Source organism: Balearica regulorum, chromosome 1 (genome assembly GCF_011004875.1).
Source record: "Balearica regulorum gibbericeps isolate bBalReg1 chromosome 1, bBalReg1.pri, whole genome shotgun sequence".
NCBI lineage: Eukaryota > Metazoa > Chordata > Aves > Gruiformes > Gruidae > Balearica > Balearica regulorum.
In genome coordinates, this window is record NC_046184.1 from 53177086 (window position 1) to 53194440 (window position 17355).

The 17355-nt window shown below is 39.4% G+C and overlaps 1 protein-coding gene across 7 annotated transcripts in view; it reads left to right on the plus strand.

The window, feature by feature from the left end:
• Positions 1 to 17355, plus strand: part of NR1H4 (nuclear receptor subfamily 1 group H member 4) — a 39192-nt gene that overhangs the window by 3219 nt on the left and 18618 nt on the right. For 2 of the 7 annotated variants that reach the window (XM_075749486.1, XM_075749503.1), the window contains exons 2-4: positions 818 to 911; positions 3566 to 3705; positions 13794 to 14156. In XM_075749486.1, coding sequence (XP_075605601.1) covers positions 3621 to 3705; positions 13794 to 14156 — 448 coding nt within the window. In that variant the 5' untranslated portion in view covers positions 818 to 911; positions 3566 to 3620. Of the gene's footprint in view, positions 1 to 817; positions 912 to 3565; positions 3706 to 8123; positions 8371 to 9111; positions 9304 to 10411; positions 10527 to 13793; positions 14157 to 17355 lie in introns of those variants that run through there. The other 5 variants (XM_075749517.1, XM_075749494.1, XM_075749533.1 and 2 more) reach the window with 5 other exon arrangements.

A 17355-nucleotide genomic window follows, 5' to 3' on the forward strand; every position in this document is an offset into this window, starting at 1 on the left:
ATGTTTAGTCATGCCAAAGATTCCTGTGAATATCACGAAGTATTCCAGTATGATGTAATTTTGGTGGATAAAGAAGTTTGAATTAAGAGAGTGGTTACTGATCCCAGTTCATGTAGCTGAACTGGTTCTGGAAGCCGAGATGACATAGCTTTATGTTACCAGGAGAAAAAATTGCTCCAGACCCTCTATCTTTGGAAGGAATACCTCTGCCAAGAGGTTCTGTGCATAGGTGCTGTAGATGGCACCCTTTGTCACCTGGCCGTGTTGCTAGCAATTTGGGTGCCTCTGTATGTCTGCTGGGTGTGACTATCCCACTGGCCAGATAATGCTTCTGGAGCTGCTCCATGGGAGTTGCAGCCTACTGGGACCACAGGTGTGTAACCACAGCAGCAGCTTAGGAGGATTAGGCTGAGAAGAGGCTAATGATGGGATGTGCGTTGTGGAACCAGCACTTCAACAGTGGAGTCCACCCCTGGGTCTGTGATGCCTTCCAACACTTGCTTATGGTGACCTATACCATTTCCCAGAACTGAACAATGTGTGGAATAAGTGGTGCTTAAATGCTCCATATTGTGCACCTGGTATAGGTCTGAAAGCTGGAAATCAGTAGCTGCTGCTTTTAAATACTGGTGAAATTAATTGGATAAATCTAATATAGGATAGATGGCTCAGAGCAGGCTGGATTCAGGGGCAAATCAAAGCAAAATGTCAATCACTATTTAATTAAGTGTTCAGGAAAATTTACAGTAACAAAGCTACATGTAATGGAAAATGTATTTCCAGCCTTTTAATGGTGATCATGTCTTGTGCCTTGCAGAAATCCCCGGAAGATAGGATTAATTTCTTCCATGAAATCCAGTAAATGGTCTACATCAACTGAATATATTAAAGAAAATGAAGTATTAAAAAAGGTGGGAACTGTAAAATCATCATGAACTTTTGGCTCAAACTGAATCCATCCAGATCAAAATTAATGTGGCAGCAGGGGTGGAGTTACAAAACCTGTAATGTCCTAGCATGCTGAGAGGTTATGACAAATATATCCTCAAGTTTCTTACTATAAACAAGGCAATATTAATAGCACCAGGGTGGGGTTTTTGTGTATATGTAAAGAATAATAGATTCCAAGAAGGCTACCTTGAGGTTAAAGAGTGACATTATCTAATGGCATGTTAAAAAATGGAATAGCCTCAAAGAAACAAGCATGAAGTTTATAGACATTTCAAAGAGACTGTAAAACCACAGACACTATATTAGCATTTAAAAATACAGGTTGCTTACTTTCTCCTTATTTGCAGCACAGACTAGACAGAGGCAGGATATATACCCTATGAGCTAAGAAGCTATGCATTGAAAGTCTGACTGCATACTGATAGTCTGACAAAATACTTTAAAATGGATGTCATCTTGGGAGTGTCTTTAAAGCATTTTGATAGAACATCCAACATTCTCTAAGACAAGTTCTAGGCTCTGTATGAACATACAGAAATTCACAATCCCAAGGTGACATGTTAGCTGTTGCAGTGTTAGCTCCTAATAAAGGGTCTGAGGAGGAAACATGAGAAGTAGCAGTAGTGACGGAATGTAATCTTCAAGTCTGGCTGCAGGGAGAACTAATCTTGCAAGGAACTGCAAGAGTTGCATGCCTGTGGGCTGTAAGAAAGCTATTGAAGGGCTTGGACATGAGGAGAGGGTGGAGATGGCCTTTCTCCTCTGGTCTTCAGCAAGAAAATCCAGAGAAACATTCAGGAGCCCTCTGAAGATGCTTCATTTTGACATTGCTCTTAGCATTATAAGGGTCCTGACCATGCTGCTGTTTTCTCCCATGGCAGAACCCTCATAAGGGGCTGTAAAAGGAACCCCCTCCCAAGTGTCTGTCATGGGCAGTTCATGAAAAAATTGTGTTGCAATTCCTGACAACCCTTTGCAGCCATGCGGGCAGCCCCACCTCTTGGATACCTTCACCAGCAAATGTGGCAGCGCGGCAGTAAAATGGTTGGAAGTAGACGTGAGCCTGCTGGGGTGGTTGGGCTGGTTGCCAGCCCCCATCCCAAGATGCATGGAGTTTTTTGCTGTTGCAAAACTGTGTTTCTGCACTAGATTTGAGACTGTGTGTTTACATGTTATTTGCCGCAAGAACAGTATCTGGTCTGTGATACAAGTAGCTTTTGACATTTCCGAGTAAACTGTTTAAATTATCTGTGGGCAGACATTTAAAATGCATCTGTCTAATTAGAGGGCCTTTGTTTATGTTAAGAAAGAACTTAATGAATCCTTACAGACAAATCTGAATATAATTACACAGTGTGTTAGCCGCTCTCGCAAGCTACTTCCCAGTCTGCTCAGCACTGGGGCCTCCTGCTGCATTCACGTTTTTGTCAGATGACTTCACTTCTGCTCAAGGAACATGCTGAGCCCTCACTGGGAAGCAAACTGGGCTATGACTCTCAAACGCCTTCACTGAGTGGAAACGCAGTCTCTGGGACAGTCCCATGGGAATAAAACCGAATAAAGAATTAAGACTATAAAACAAAGCAAAAGAGATTTGTCAACTTTATGCAAAATACTCTTGGTGTCTGCATAAGCCTTTGAGACACCTCCTTGTTGGAGCTGTATGTTCTCCTGTTGCTGATGGTTGCACCCCAAATATAACCTTGAGCTGCCCCATCCCACCCACATGAGCCAGAACCCCTTTTTGCACCATCCTGACCCCCCGCCCCTCCCCAGAGCTGGGCAAGGGAGCCTCTTGCACGCCTTCTTCCTGGATGCGGTGCTGATCTAGTGACAGCCTCTGCTTGAGTAGGGGGCGATGGCAGGCCTCTTGCCTGTTATTAAATAACCTAGTGCTTAGAGAAGGAGAAGACCTAGGTACAGTGCCACTGTCACCCTCAGGAGATGAAAGCTGCTCTGTCTGACCCGCTGGAAAGTACGCTAGTGAGCAGGACCAAGCATCTCCCAACCTCCCGAAGCGAGAGAGTCACGTGGCTGCTTGAGACCGCAAAGGGAGCGGGGTGGGTGACCCTGATTATTAGACCAAGGCTTTGCTTTCTCTTTTTTTTGCCACCGTTTATCTTGTTCAGACAGTAATTACTGAAGGCAAGATAAAGAGCCAATCACTGGAAATCAAACTCAAGTTTCCTGGCTTGATTATTCTGACCTAACCATAAACTTCCACTTTTTCAGTAAGCAAAACCAATGAAATGATGAAAGGGTGATGAAAAAATAATGCAAACAACTGGTATTCCCTGGAAGGGGGCCTGGGCAGCATGCCCTCAGCAGGTCAGGCCAGTGCTTCAGTCTGTGAATATTTGAATAAGGCTGAGCATAAACCATCTTTAGTTTTACATGAACAGTGGAAGGATGGCAAATAAAATATACCGCAGCAAGGAAAAAACCAAACAAACTAGATGCAGCATTTTATTTAAAGGCTGAATTAGGTATTGTAACTTCAAGCCATTGTTTGTTACAGTAAATATTGCAACAACCTCCTGAATCCTGCCTTAGAATAGGTACACAAAAATGAGTTATTGTGTTTTAAATATTCTTTTTGCTTTATGTCTTTCAGGGTCTCCTTTCAACCTATTTCTTAATTAGCATATTCCTCCTGAACTGAAGAATAAATGGGATCTGAAATGAATTTAATAGGACATCACCAGCTAGCCACTGCTGATGGATTTTCTCTTACTGAAGGTCCTCATTTGTTTGGTAAGTCACCAAATTAGGATAAAACAGCAAGCTATCCTTTACTCAGAAACCTTGAAGAAAATGCACTGAAATCTCAAGTCAAGGATATGTGGTTGACACATGCCAACCTTCTTGAATTTTTCAATACCTATGGAAGGAATAACAAATAATGGGTCTATGGTGTTAATGAAATCTGGCACACTACTGCTGTCATTAGTGCTCGTAGTAATCTACAAGGTTGTTTTTAATAACACTGTTATAATAATACCTGAAACCATTCAGCAAAGACAGCCCTTTGTATGTAGGCTGGATGTTATCTTCATGTGAACCATTTAAATCAAGCTGAGCAGATATATTTTCAGTTAATTTGTAATAAAATTATACTGCGATATATTTGCATTGCCATGTTATGCAAATTTATGAAAGTAATTTCACCTAAATTAAGACCATTGCCTTATTGAGACCATTACAAACTTATGCTATTAACTTCAACAAGAAAAATTTATAAGAAACAAGAAAAATTTATAAGAAACAAGAAAATTTATAATGCACACTGAAAAATTCTCCCTGCTCCAGTTCCACTGAATTTTTCAAGGCTAAGCATGGGTTTGTTAATGAATGAAGAATTCTTGGTCAATATTTTATAACTAGGGGGGAGCTGTCTCCTGTTACATGTAATGCTAAGAAAAAAAAAAGAAAGAGAATAACACATTTTTTAGCCTTTCTTTTGGCAGCAGAGGAGGAACTTTTTTGAGTAACATGGTACACACAATACAGACCCCCACAGAAAGCTGCAACACTTCAGAAGTTTCCAGACGAAATAAGACCAGAATTCTGTCTTTTTGAGTGCTGGAAAAATCAAAAACATTTCAATTTCATCTATCATCTGAAACAAGAATAGTGTCTCGGGTAGGGAGTGCCTCACACGCGGAGCCATTCCTGCTGCAGAGCTCTTAGATGTCAGGAGCATCTCTCCAAATCAGACCACTTCCAGTGTCCTGGCTTCATACAGCTGAACTAAAGCACTATCGTTAATGATAAACAAACCCCATTGCATTACTGTGTGGTGTTGGGTTTTTTTTTCCCCCCTAAATCTGTTGGGTTTTGGTGGGAGAAATGTTTTCACAGTTGTTAAAAAAAGTATATGTAAATAGCTATAACACTTTCTTGCTACCTGTTAATTCCAATGTCAGGCCATGATACACAAAGCAGAGGATGATGTCCAAATCTAGGGTGCCAAATTTTATATTCAGTCATGCCTTTAAAAGTCCTGCATAATTGAACTACTTCAGCTTTTTGTCAAGAAGATTTTTGCCTGATGTATACTTTTTCACTAATTATTTCATTATTTTTAAAGACTAATTATCAGGTAGCTTCAAAATACAAGAAAGTATGTTAACTTAAAATACTTTTTCTCCGCACTGAAATCTTATTCAGAAATTGTGAAGGCTTCAGAAGAGGGATCGTGTCCCCCATTATAGGTATTCAGAGCTTAGCACAATGGAGATTTAAGTCAAACTGACATTTCTGTAACAGAAAGAAATAACGTATTAAGCGGTTGAATCAAGGGTCCCATTAGGAAGGAGACGTAGCACTCCTGCTGTGTTTCACTTAAGCTGACTTCTGACTGTTGTGTATGGCCACTTGGTCCTCTTTTGTGGGATTTCACTCAAGTCTCAGAATGGAATTCTTTACAAATTTGGTGTCTTTTGCTATTATAGCTAGAAAAAATCATCAGATATAATATGCAACTGAGTTCACAAAGTTACTCATTGTGAAAAATGTGACTCCATCTCTTCAAGATGCTTGTAGGAATTGGTTTTGCCTCTCAATTTTATATTTGTAAACTACTTGCTTTTTTTTTTTTAATTCAGTTTTGGTAGGTAGAAACTTGTGAACCCAAGGAAACAGGAGGAAAGCTTCTCTTTTAAATGACCCTTTTAGAATATACATTCGTACCAGGACTTCTCACACATTACAGCTCTGATGTAATACAAGCGAGAAATTGCTGGCTTACAAATATCAGCCTTTATACAAAACAGTCCTTTTTCAAAGATGCATACTCACATTCTGTAAAAAACCTTGGAAATATATTATCTTTTCATTACTCTTCACTCTGTCTACTGGGAGAGTGTTCTTAGACCTTAAAAAATAAACCTAAGTGCATCTCTAAACATTAGCCCCGGGTCCAGGTGTCTCAAAAGAAATGTTGTCAATTGTTGAGTTGCTTGTGCTGTGAGTCTCATCACCATGGCAATTCCAGGGCACTTATACTTACTTGCTCTCAAGATTTCCAGTTGCAGCAGGTTTCGGAACAGCTTAAAGAAAAGAACCAAAAGTTTTCTACCTTTCAGTAGTTGGAAATTGTATGTTTCTATTTAACAGTATATGTCTAAGGTAAAGTTTCTCTTTGTCTTTGGAGTTTTGTGTTTTAACTGTAGTTTTTCACTTGGGTTATGAGTCCCTGGGAAAAAGAGCTCAAAATGTAAATGAGGAAGGATCTTTAACCAAGCAGAAGTCAGGGTCCTTCCCTTCCACCCTGTCTTCCTGGAAAACTGCTTCTGTTTTTCCACCTCACTACTCAGGTGATTTAGAAACATCTTAGATCTCTTTACAGAAAACATCTTTTTGAAGAAGTGGCCAAAAGGAGATACATAAAATGCATCCTCTATAACGTCTGCATGCAAGATCAATTTTTTTTTCCTTGCAGCTCTGGCTTTCCCACTGAGGGAAAGGGACTCTTGATGACAAGAAAGCCCAGAGGTGCATGGGTCTCCACGGGACCTGTCCTGTTAAGATACTTCTCTTCCTCAGTCAAACCCTGTTATTATTTCACAAGCCCCATTGAACTGAATAAGGCCAGCTGTGTGAAGACTGGTCCAATTTCATATCCTGAACTAAAAGAAAGTGACACACCTACCAATCTGCATTTTGAGCCCTTGTAATTTAGGACTGAAGTCCTGGTCTCCTTTAAAACATTTGGGAACTTTGTAGTTCACTTTAGAGCCAGGAATTTATTCTGTGGACACTTCTACCATGATAGACATAGACTGACCTGAGCTCCTCCGCTTTGCCCCAAACTGGCTGGACACAAGCTGTGATCCAGAAGATGCTGAGGTGCATTAGCAGACCACTGTGCTGAAGCTGACAAGCTTTGCTTAAGGCTGGGCAATTCAGCTGGGACAGCAAGACTGTTGCAAAAAGGTATTTGATAACATCTTTCAACTGTCTTTGAAAGTTTTTCATATTAGGGCAAATACATGTGTTAAATACCTATATCTCCATTATCTTCTTTCTTCCAGTGGTTGTTGCTTGCCCTTTTTCACAAGGGACTGAACTAATTTTCAGATACCAAAAATGTCTCCTTCATATTTTAAATGTGGAGGGTATACGCCATGTATTTGTATGGCATCTGAAATATATACAGCATTTCACTCAAACTGTCATTTATATGATAAGTAAGTAGCAGGCCTTTAAAGTAATAGCCCTATTATATTCTGTGAAAGCACCTCATACAGAAGTTACTAATATGCAAGATATCGTGTGAAATCTTAGCTATCAGAGATGGATTTTTTCTAAGAACCCGGAAAGATAAGTCAGTACTACTACCTGTTTAATTTGAATAAAGACCTGTTTTAAGTATTTTTTGACGGCCTGACAATGTTTTATTGTAATGTTACATTAAAATATAACAAGACAAGAAATGCCATCCTCATTGTACATGTCCCTGTCTGAAAAAAAAAGTATTTTGAGGTGAATGAGCACTCTTAAAAGGAAGAATAAAAATTGAAACCTAGCAAAGGGGAAAAGAAAGCGATACATCTAAACTTGTCTTAAATATTTGACAATGTAAGAACAGTGAAATGCCATTGACAGTTGTGGTAGGCATAGAACAGTGCCTAAGATGAGCTTAAAACACTGACTCCTTTTAGATAAATTTGTATTTGTTCTGGTTATGCTTTTTTTTTTTTTTTTTTAAAAAAAAAGGTAGTAGGATCAAGTGTCCAAACTAATTAAACAGCTTCAAGATCATAAGATATGTTAAATAACTACTTGTCTTTAGCAAGGCAAAGGCAGGTGATGCAACATCTGGCTTTGTCCCTGCAGAGAAAATAATTAGGCCTGTAACAGACCCCCAAATCAAAAGGAAACAAACCAACCCAAATTAAAACAGAAAATTATGTATGTATAATAATTATGAAAAGAGCCAAACTAAACAAATCTGAGAAAAAAAATTAAAGCGAAGGAATGTGGGTGAACAGGGCTCTGAAGGTGAAGGTCACACCATAGAGCAAGGCAAAACCAAAATGTATTTGCATGATGCTTCATTTTGTGCATGTGTGAGTCATTTGTGGAGTTTAGCCTGGAAAGGAGGCTGTTTCATGAAATAAGGGGAATCTTGCAGTCTGGGGCTTGATTCTCTGCCTATTCACTTCCAGGTGTGGTTCTCAGACATACTTCTGATCACAAATCTGATGTTGGGTCTTAGTGGGCTCATCCACAGCGCTAAATGAAAGAGGCTGAAGAGTGAAAGAGACACAGCACCCTTGACTGTCCATCCCGACACTACTCAACCCTTAGCTTGCTCTGGGGCTCTGTTTTAGATTGCTTTAGTAGGTGTCCTTAAGCCACGGGCTTACTCCAGGGACTGTTACCCAAAAGGCAGCGTGGACAAGACTGCAGTAGGTTTGTCTCCTTTTACCCTACACTGTCCTCTAACACTGTCTCAGTGGGGTTTGTACCTTCATACCTTAGCTGCCATCAAACCAAGGCAAGCCACATTATCTTCTGACTTCACGCTGTCCCAGTAGTGCTGTGGTGGCATCCAACACAGTCCTCACAACATTCCAGGTGCTTTGAACTGAAATGACATATGGTAAACAATAATATCTGAGAGCCATGGGGACGCTACATGGGCCCAGAAGAGTAAGGTCAGCAACAACTACGTAGTGCAGACGCACCCTGGAGAGAATTAGTTACCCCTAAGCTACAGCGATGAGAATTGATCATTTGGCCTTGGAGCAAGGACATCTCTCTGGCACTCTTCTATCTTATCATACAGATGTGTCCAATATGGCCTGAGCACTTTGGCCTTTTTTTGAGAAGACAACATTTCTGTGCTTAAAATATCTGTTAATCCAGTCAGCTAAAACATGCTTCTTGTGATATTGAAGTGGTTAATCTGTTGCACAGAATCACCTGGCATTACTAAATATTTATTGATAAAAAATTTATTGTAAATAAACCACAATAGGTACAAAATTACAGTGGCTAGGCTTCTTGGAGGCATCCTCTTGAATCGTAACCAAATTTTATCCAGGTAAATCCACACTGGGAAAGGACATTGCTATTGTTTCAGACATTTACAAACAAGTTTCTCTGTAATGAAGTTAATCAGTAAACTATATAACCTCTGGCCTGTGTCACTCCTTTGCTAGTCTTAAAGAAAGTTCTTACAGTAAAGTAGTCAACAGGATATGGACAAAGCAGAATTAGGAAGTTTTATATATATGTAGTCTTTAGTGGGGAGAAAAGAAGAAAAAGAGAGGGAAAGGAGGACTGGGTACCTTAAGGAGAGTATTTTTCTTCAAGAAATGGTCAGACTGAAGACAGCTTAAGGTAGGATATTGTCCTGTTCTCGCTTGGACATGTTTGTCATCTGATCTTGTATTCTGCCTTGAAACTGTAGGATGCTAGAAGGTTGTTTAAGCCAAGTGATCTCTAAAGATCTGCAAATAATTTGTTTGGAATTAAATCGGGCTTTCATTAATGGTTACATTATGGTTTCCAAATTCCTTAATCTCAAATCTTATTCTCATTCCTTTAAGTTCCTTCATGAATACCCTACGGAGAGTCAGAGGTTCATATTTTAAACCTGCTTTGAATTTTTTCCCCTTTAATTAGCTTTATATTAATGGAACAATAGCTTTTACGTTAAAATGTGATCTCATTGTAATTTCTGTAATATTCTGAATAAAACCATCTTCAATCTGCACATAACTTCAGTATAATTCTGCAAATTGTAAACACTTTCTTTAGTTCCTACAAGGAAAATTCCCTTTCATTTCTACAAGCGGTTAAGTCTATGTCAAGTATTTTTTTCAAGTCTTGTGGTGTAAAATATTCTGTGTAAAATTTAAAGGAACAAACCCAAAGACTTCAATGAGTTTCACTTGCAAGTGGGATTGTGGAAAAATATTTGTAAAATGATGACCACACCCATGTGAAGGTTTTAGTTTGATATTGGTAAACTTTCTGGATTTCTGTAAAATGTTTTTAATTGAAAAACATTTATTTGCAAAACATAATCTAAAAGATCTACAGCTATAAGTAACATCACATTTGTGTGCGCTTAAGTAGTCTTTCTTTAAAAATGTAAAAGGTTTGCTTCCGAAAGGAAAAACTGGTAAACGTTTCAAAATAGTTCAGACTACACAAATATAAAATATCACTGTATTCCAGTGAGCTCGTTTCTGATTTCACTTTCACTGCTTTATACTACTGCAACTCCAGCAATTTCAGTGGGCCGGCTGCTGCTTTACATGAGTGGCATGAGACCAGCCCATCTCAGACTTCTACTAGTATACGTCTGGATAAAAGCATATGTACATTCTGGCTGGTGAGATAAGATTAGTTTTCCTTTGTGATAAGAAACTATTTGTTCTAGACTCGCATGTACTTTCCAAAGCGTAATTCCAAAAATCAATGTGGTTTTCAAATGTCACACAGGACAGAGTAGTGCACCGTGTGCCTCCGAAAGCAGAACCCCTTCGGCTTTTGTTGGAAGCCTCGTGCACACAGAGGGCTGGGGAACACAGCTCAGACCACGCTTTCTGGATCAGGTCATAGAAATACTTTGTCCCAACAATTTCAAGGCATCTAGTTTCTATTTCAACCTCATAATTTGTTTCAGTTTTTTAAGATAATATTTCAGAGTAAAAGGACATTTCAACTTCAAAAACGAAACAGTTTCATTGTGAAATCATCTTTATGGAACACCTCCACAGTTTTAAACAATTATTTTTAGGAATTATTTTAAATTACTAATGCTTTGGAGCAGACCATTTCTTGCAGTGTTTAATTCTAAACTCCTTGACAATTTTGTGGGAAAAAAAAAATAATTTGACAACTGTTTTTGATCTGCTCTGGGTAGAGAATGGTGTTTCACTGAGTCAGCACAAGTTGACTGATTTCTAAGGATGAAATATAGACACCCACCAAGCCCTTCAAACATGTCTACTTTAAAAAACAAAACAAAACCCCAAACAAACAAAACCAACAACAACAACAACAAAACAACCACAAAAACCTTAAGCTAAAGTGGGAAACCCTACATAGTTACAACCTCATTATCTTTAAAATTCAGTCTGGTCTCCATAACTAGTATCCGAGCACTTCCCTGAGTTTTAGCTGTAAACCTGTTTTACAGAAAACGAGACCACATTCTCTCAGTCTCTCTCAACCCTGCCTGTGCTCCCTTTTCCCCTCCATTGCGCTGAGCATGGACTCAGTTCAGCTGGGTTGTTTAACTATTTGCCTGACACAGAAGGAAAAAGAAGGAGATACGGGCTGATTAGGTCGTCTGTCCGTCCCCGTCCCCCCCATGTTTAACTTTATACATTAAGACTCAGATTTTTTTGTTTCCTCCAGAAGCAGAGTAGAATTAACGATTGTGAGGATTTTTATAAACATATCTGTAACCCAAATGGACCTACAGTGGTTTAAATAAACACCAAATATTGCCTCAGCATGTGCTGCAGTTCTTTAGCAGTCCTGAATTTTTTAACAAGCCCTGAGTTTATTTTTTTGCTGTGCAAAGAGTGTTGCCTTCTCTTCTTGCTCTTTCAGAGGCCCATGAAGTTCAGATGGCTAGTATAGAGCTTTTGTGGAATTTTCTGTAAATAGCATAAAGTTAAAAATCAACAGTTTCTTCCCTATCATTTTGGGATCATCCCACTTTTCTTTATCAAACTCAATCTACTAATTAATTACTAACTAGCAAATGACAACTTAGGTCTCCATGGTGAACAGATTCCTTTCCAAAGAGACACTGAGTGGTTTGTACAATGATTGTGTATCTCACAACGCCAGTTTTTGTACCTGAAATATCTTGACCAGTCTTAATGAGCAGCAGTCTCAACAAACAATAAATATAATTAAAGAAAGACCACCCACTCATTAAACCTATACTGAACAATAAAGGTCAGCATCAACCGTTGCTGTCCTCACCCTTTACAAGTTTTGTCACCGCTGCAGCTGGCAGGTATCAGTGACAGTTCACGTTTGAGGCATGAAGCTCTACCTTCACCTCCAGGCTCTTCTGTAGCATCCCCAGATGCCTGCACTTTGTCTCAGGTCTCTGTGTGTCTGTGCTGTTTATTTAAGGGGGTCTGGGGAGTGCCTTCTGCTGTTCTGCTAGTGTAGTACTCGGGGCCCTGGCCTCTTCTGGAGCAACTAAACGCAACCATAATTAAATGAATTAATAATAAATGGCACCATTATTCTCATTTGGTTTTGTGTCACGTTTTTCCAGACGTACATCTCGCTGCTTATTCTTGAACTGGGACCCCAAGATTTGCTATTGGCAAAGATGTGCTGTGGACGATTACAGCAATCATACAAATCCAAAACACTTGTATGGCTTCTGCAGCACAGTAAAGTAGCAAGGGCAGAAGGCTGCAGAGCAAAAGTGTGAGACCTTGAAATTGAAAATGTAGGTGAAATGAAAAGGTTAGTTTCTGGCACTAACTGAAGTGAAACAAAGGAGAGGGAAGAATCCTGTGCTATAGATTTTAATTATTATTGTCATTACAGATGTTCCCTCTTCTTAAATGTTAGCATTTCTTCATTGTTTTGGATTCCTCAGGAGTGAAGACTTGCCAGGGAACCAATTTTATGTCAGCAAAAATGTTTTTGGAGTGCTTTTGAAGCACTGTTAAGTAATGGTCACCAATGAACATTAATCTATGATTTCCTTGTAAGTACTGCTGTTGACTCCAATAAAAGTAGGACTCAGCATCTTCCTGGAAATATGCACTATTTTTCTCAGATTCTCTTCTTGGAACTAATGAAGGAATTGTGTCAGTGTTTTCGTGAAACAGCAAGAAGTGGCTTTCTCCAACACAAAATATGAAGTAGTTTGCAAATAACTTTTAAATTATTCTTTTCAGCTGGTTGGCATGGGCTTGATTTTAATTATGCCATCCAGCAGCTGCTAAATGTTGTTGTAATACAGAAAAAAATGAGACTTAAGTTGTTTGCATTTTTAAACCTGCTATTTAATGGGCAAAGTTAAGGTAGCCTCCATATACTGTGTCGATCCCAACAGGAAAGGTTGCCATTCCTTGTACCACTGCCAGGTTTGTTGTTGGCTCGGAGGTGCTTCCTGTGAGAACCTCACAACTGTGCTGAGTGCCACAGGCTTGTCGGGGCTGGGGACCAGGCTGCAGAGGCTGGCTGGGTGGCTGCTGGAGGCTGGCTGGCGAGAAGGTTGCATTTCATCGATTTTATTGGGAATATCTTCCCTGCTCCTTCATAGTAACCTCACTTTCCCCTTTCGGGCTCTTCTAAAAGGTTATTTCATGTTCTTAGTCTTCTAATTAAGCCTCACTCTTGTTGTCTTGCCCCTGGGCAGTTTTCCGCTATCATGACGTAGTCATTCAGCCTTAAACAGAAATTAACATGACGTTTGAGTCTTGATCTAACTTTCACCAATGCCATAGGATTTTTGGCTTTTGTTTGGATTTCTTTTATTCTGCTGTAACACCTAATTTGAGTTGCTAGCTTCTTTGTGGTGTGGATTGTTCTTTCATGTAAACTGAACATTTATACAATTACCTGCACGGTATCTTTCAATATTTTTGTATGCAAGTGCCAGTGCCAGACATTTCCACCAATAATAAAGGAGTGGCTGAGAATGGCTAAGTTACTTTTAAAATATCTTGCACTGTATTTGCATAGGACCAGGACCACAGCAAATCTGAATTCAGATAATGCAATCTTTATGATTATGTCTTGATTTTGTGATGGATGTCTGGACGTGAAAACTTCTCTGATAACTGCAGTTTCATAGTAGTAATAGAAATTGGTTTTGCATTATTATTTTCCAGGTGTCCTTTCAGAGCCAATGAGTTCTCCAGTGCAAGAGGCAGATGTGTCACCTTACACACAGTACAACAGTGTGCCATTTCCCCAAGTTCAGCCTCAGATTTCATCGCCGCCTTATTACTCCAACCTAGGCTTCTACCCTCCGCAGCATGAGGAATGGTATTCCCCCGGGATGTACGAGCTCAGGAGAATACCCTCAGAGACCTTTTTCACAAGGGAGACGGAGATAATGGATATCCCTGCAGCCAAAAAGCCTAGACTGGGTCACTCCACGGGAAGAGTGAAAGGAGAAGAGCTCTGTGTGGTCTGCGGTGACAAAGCCTCTGGGTACCACTACAATGCCCTTACTTGTGAAGGATGCAAAGGTAGGATGAAATCAATTACAGAATACAAAGCAGCTAATAAGCGCAGCTGTTTCTGAATTTTTATTCTCTTCTTTCTTGTTTATTTTATCTGAGTCATTAATCATTTGAGAGATTTACGTTTGGATCTGGTGTACACTGTTCTGTATTCTCCCCAAGACAGATTGGCAGTGTCTTCCACCATTGCCCTGTGAATAAAGAGCACAGTTGGCCAACCTATGGCTCGTAAGCCATCCTTAGTTCTTGGTAAGCGGAACAGCTTCCATGTGAGGGCCTGGAAGCCTGGCTCTGCCATCTTGGCAGCTCTTGATGCCGATCTCTGCCTGTGGAAGGAACCAAACCCATGGAGGCCCCTGGGATTTTGGTGCTAGACTGCCCTAGAAATTGGCTATGAACTGAGCCCAAATGTAGTGCGCATTGAAAGGAAGTGAAAGCTGTCAGCTCCCACCTGCAGATTGTTCCCAGGGAATTTCTTTCCCTCAGCTCCCAAAGGATATGGCGAGTGTCTTCAGGTTTGTGAAATGAAAGGATTTCTAATTCTGGACTTGCTTCTAGGGATAGCCCCTATTCCTAGGGAGGGAGCTTCTTCAGGAAACTGGTGGTATCTGTAGGATAAATATCTTGCTGCTTAGGAGAACAGTATCCACAAGCTGGCGTCAGGATAAATGGGATAGTGAAAATCATTGCCATTATTAGAAACATGATTGCCAGATATTTTAGCAGAGAGGGACAAAAAGGTTATGCTGATGGAATAACTATTATACCTAAAGACAGTTACTCTGTCACAGGACTGAGGTACATTATAAAAGAAAAACAATGCCCCAGTTTTTTATTCTATTGAAATAAATTCTAGTCAATAAGTATTTCATTATCATTTCTGTTCCATGGATAAAGGCTAAAGCATGGACATTACTGAAGCACTAAAACATCTTAATATGGAGATCACTGTCACTGAGAGTGGACTTTGAAAAGTTTGGGGGTTTTACTTTATCTATTACAAATTCCTTTCTGAGGGCACAACAAACCACACTGGTCAACCACTCTAAACATTAATACAGTCAAGGGTCATAGTTTTTCTCAATAATTCCAATAAATAAAAGATTTGTTTCTTTCTCCTGTCTATATGAATAGTCTCAAAGTTACAAAATATGAATAAACTCATATGAATGTTGTCATTATAAACCAGATTAAACTCAATTTTAATGGGAAGATTCCAAGTAATGATATATTTACTCTGTTAGTAAGCTATTCCTATTGTTTATTAACTTCATTATTAAATGTTTTAGTAATTTTTCAAAGACTTAGAATTACAAACTATGGAATTTGTAAAGAATGTTTCCAGGAGAGAGGTTAAAACCACCAAGTAAATACCCAAATTGAAACCCATGGTGAAAAGAAATATGTGTTCATCTCTCTACTGATTCAGTTTGAATCACTTTATGTACCACAATTTTACTGCTTTATTGGGACAATTTATTTTATGTTTTCACTCTGCTTCATGACTGCAACATCAATTACAAAGAATAGTACCCTTGATCATACATAGTAAAAGTTGAATTATTTAAAGATAATGCATTCTCTTTCTACAATTAACTTTAGATGTAATTAAAGTACCAGCTGATTCAGTAAGATGATGTGCTGAGGATAGTAATTCTGTTTGGCAAGGTGAAAAGGATACTATGTTTTCTAGACCTTGGAACATTCCTGTGTATCTGTGGAATTTTTCACACGGGTATACTTTACCCTCAAACCGTGGTGAACAAAATTGGGCTCAGTACTTCAGTTGTGCTCCTGTCAGTGCAGTAGAAGAACTACCCCACGTGCCTCACATCCAAGTATGAGATTAGCCCTTCCTTTTGGTGACAAGACTGTTAATTCATGCTCAATGTGTCCCCAAAATAATATGCAGGTCCCTTTCTGTAGGACTAGTGCTCACCTTGCAGCACCCCTGCTTCACCGATGCCGTGGACATTCTTATTCAAAGGGGGAGGCTTTGCGCATATTTTTATGGGATTCAATCCTCTGTGATGAATATGTTAATTTTTTCTTTCATTTCTTTCTTGGGTAATGCATTCAGCAACACTCTCCATTCTTTTCAGAATGGAGAAGGCAGAAGGAACAAATATTCAGATCTTATTTATTGTCCCCCATGAGAATATTAATCTAAAGAGATAAGCAGTAGTATATACTTCTATATATTTTGTAATACATTACCAGCCATTAACAAATAAGTATGAACTATTTCATTAATATTTTACATATCATGCAAAAGCAGATTAAATGGAACGTTTGCTCTCATACAACATTTGCTGTGGTACTATAAAAAAAAGAAAAGGCTTCCTTGAGGTTTCTCTCACCTCTAATATATCACTTTAGAAAATGCTGTCTTGATTAACAATAATAGCATCACAATTGTGGTCCATAAAGGATGAGGCAGTTCACAGGCATTGCTACAGTATAGTGACCAATATACAATGCTTTAAAGCCTGCTGCTGTAGAGGCCATTTCTGAGACAACCTTTGCAGAAAGACATCAAAGACTTTTTGGTATAGCCTTAGCCTATGTAGTGATACTGGGTTTTAAAGGCCATTTTCAGGTGTTGCAGAACAAGTGGGACATACTATCATCGCACTTGTTCAACAAAGCCACAGAGCAAGTTCTGCTGAGAGAAAAGCCAGTTGTGAATTCCCTTTGCACAGGCCAGCGGCATGAGCTTTTGCAGTCTTCAAACCACTCCTGATAATGCTTGATGTCAAGTCAAGCCAGACTGAGAATCCTTCTCGCAAAGAAGGGTCACGCTTTAATCTGCTCACATGAACGCCCACCCCATGGGCATGGGGAGAAGGAACACTGAAGCATGTCTTGACAGAGTGGAGCAGGTGCTTCACTAGCAATTGTGAACTTCAAAAACTTTTAAATTGAAAAACCCAAAGCAGCTGGCCATCAGGATGGCAAAGGAAGATATTTACAAAGCTTTCACCTACACTTTTAGCAGCTGTCCTCCTGCAATGTTTATAATTTCTGTAAGAAAAATCAGCATCAGTAGCATTGGATCAGCTCTACCCATAATTAATTATATTCATCACTAGCTAAGAGAACAAAGCAAATTCAACATTCCCAGCCAACGTGAGGTTTTTGCAATTTGGCAAGATCAGATAAAAGTTAGACTGTGCCAGAAAAAACTTCAGCTTTTGGGGCTGCC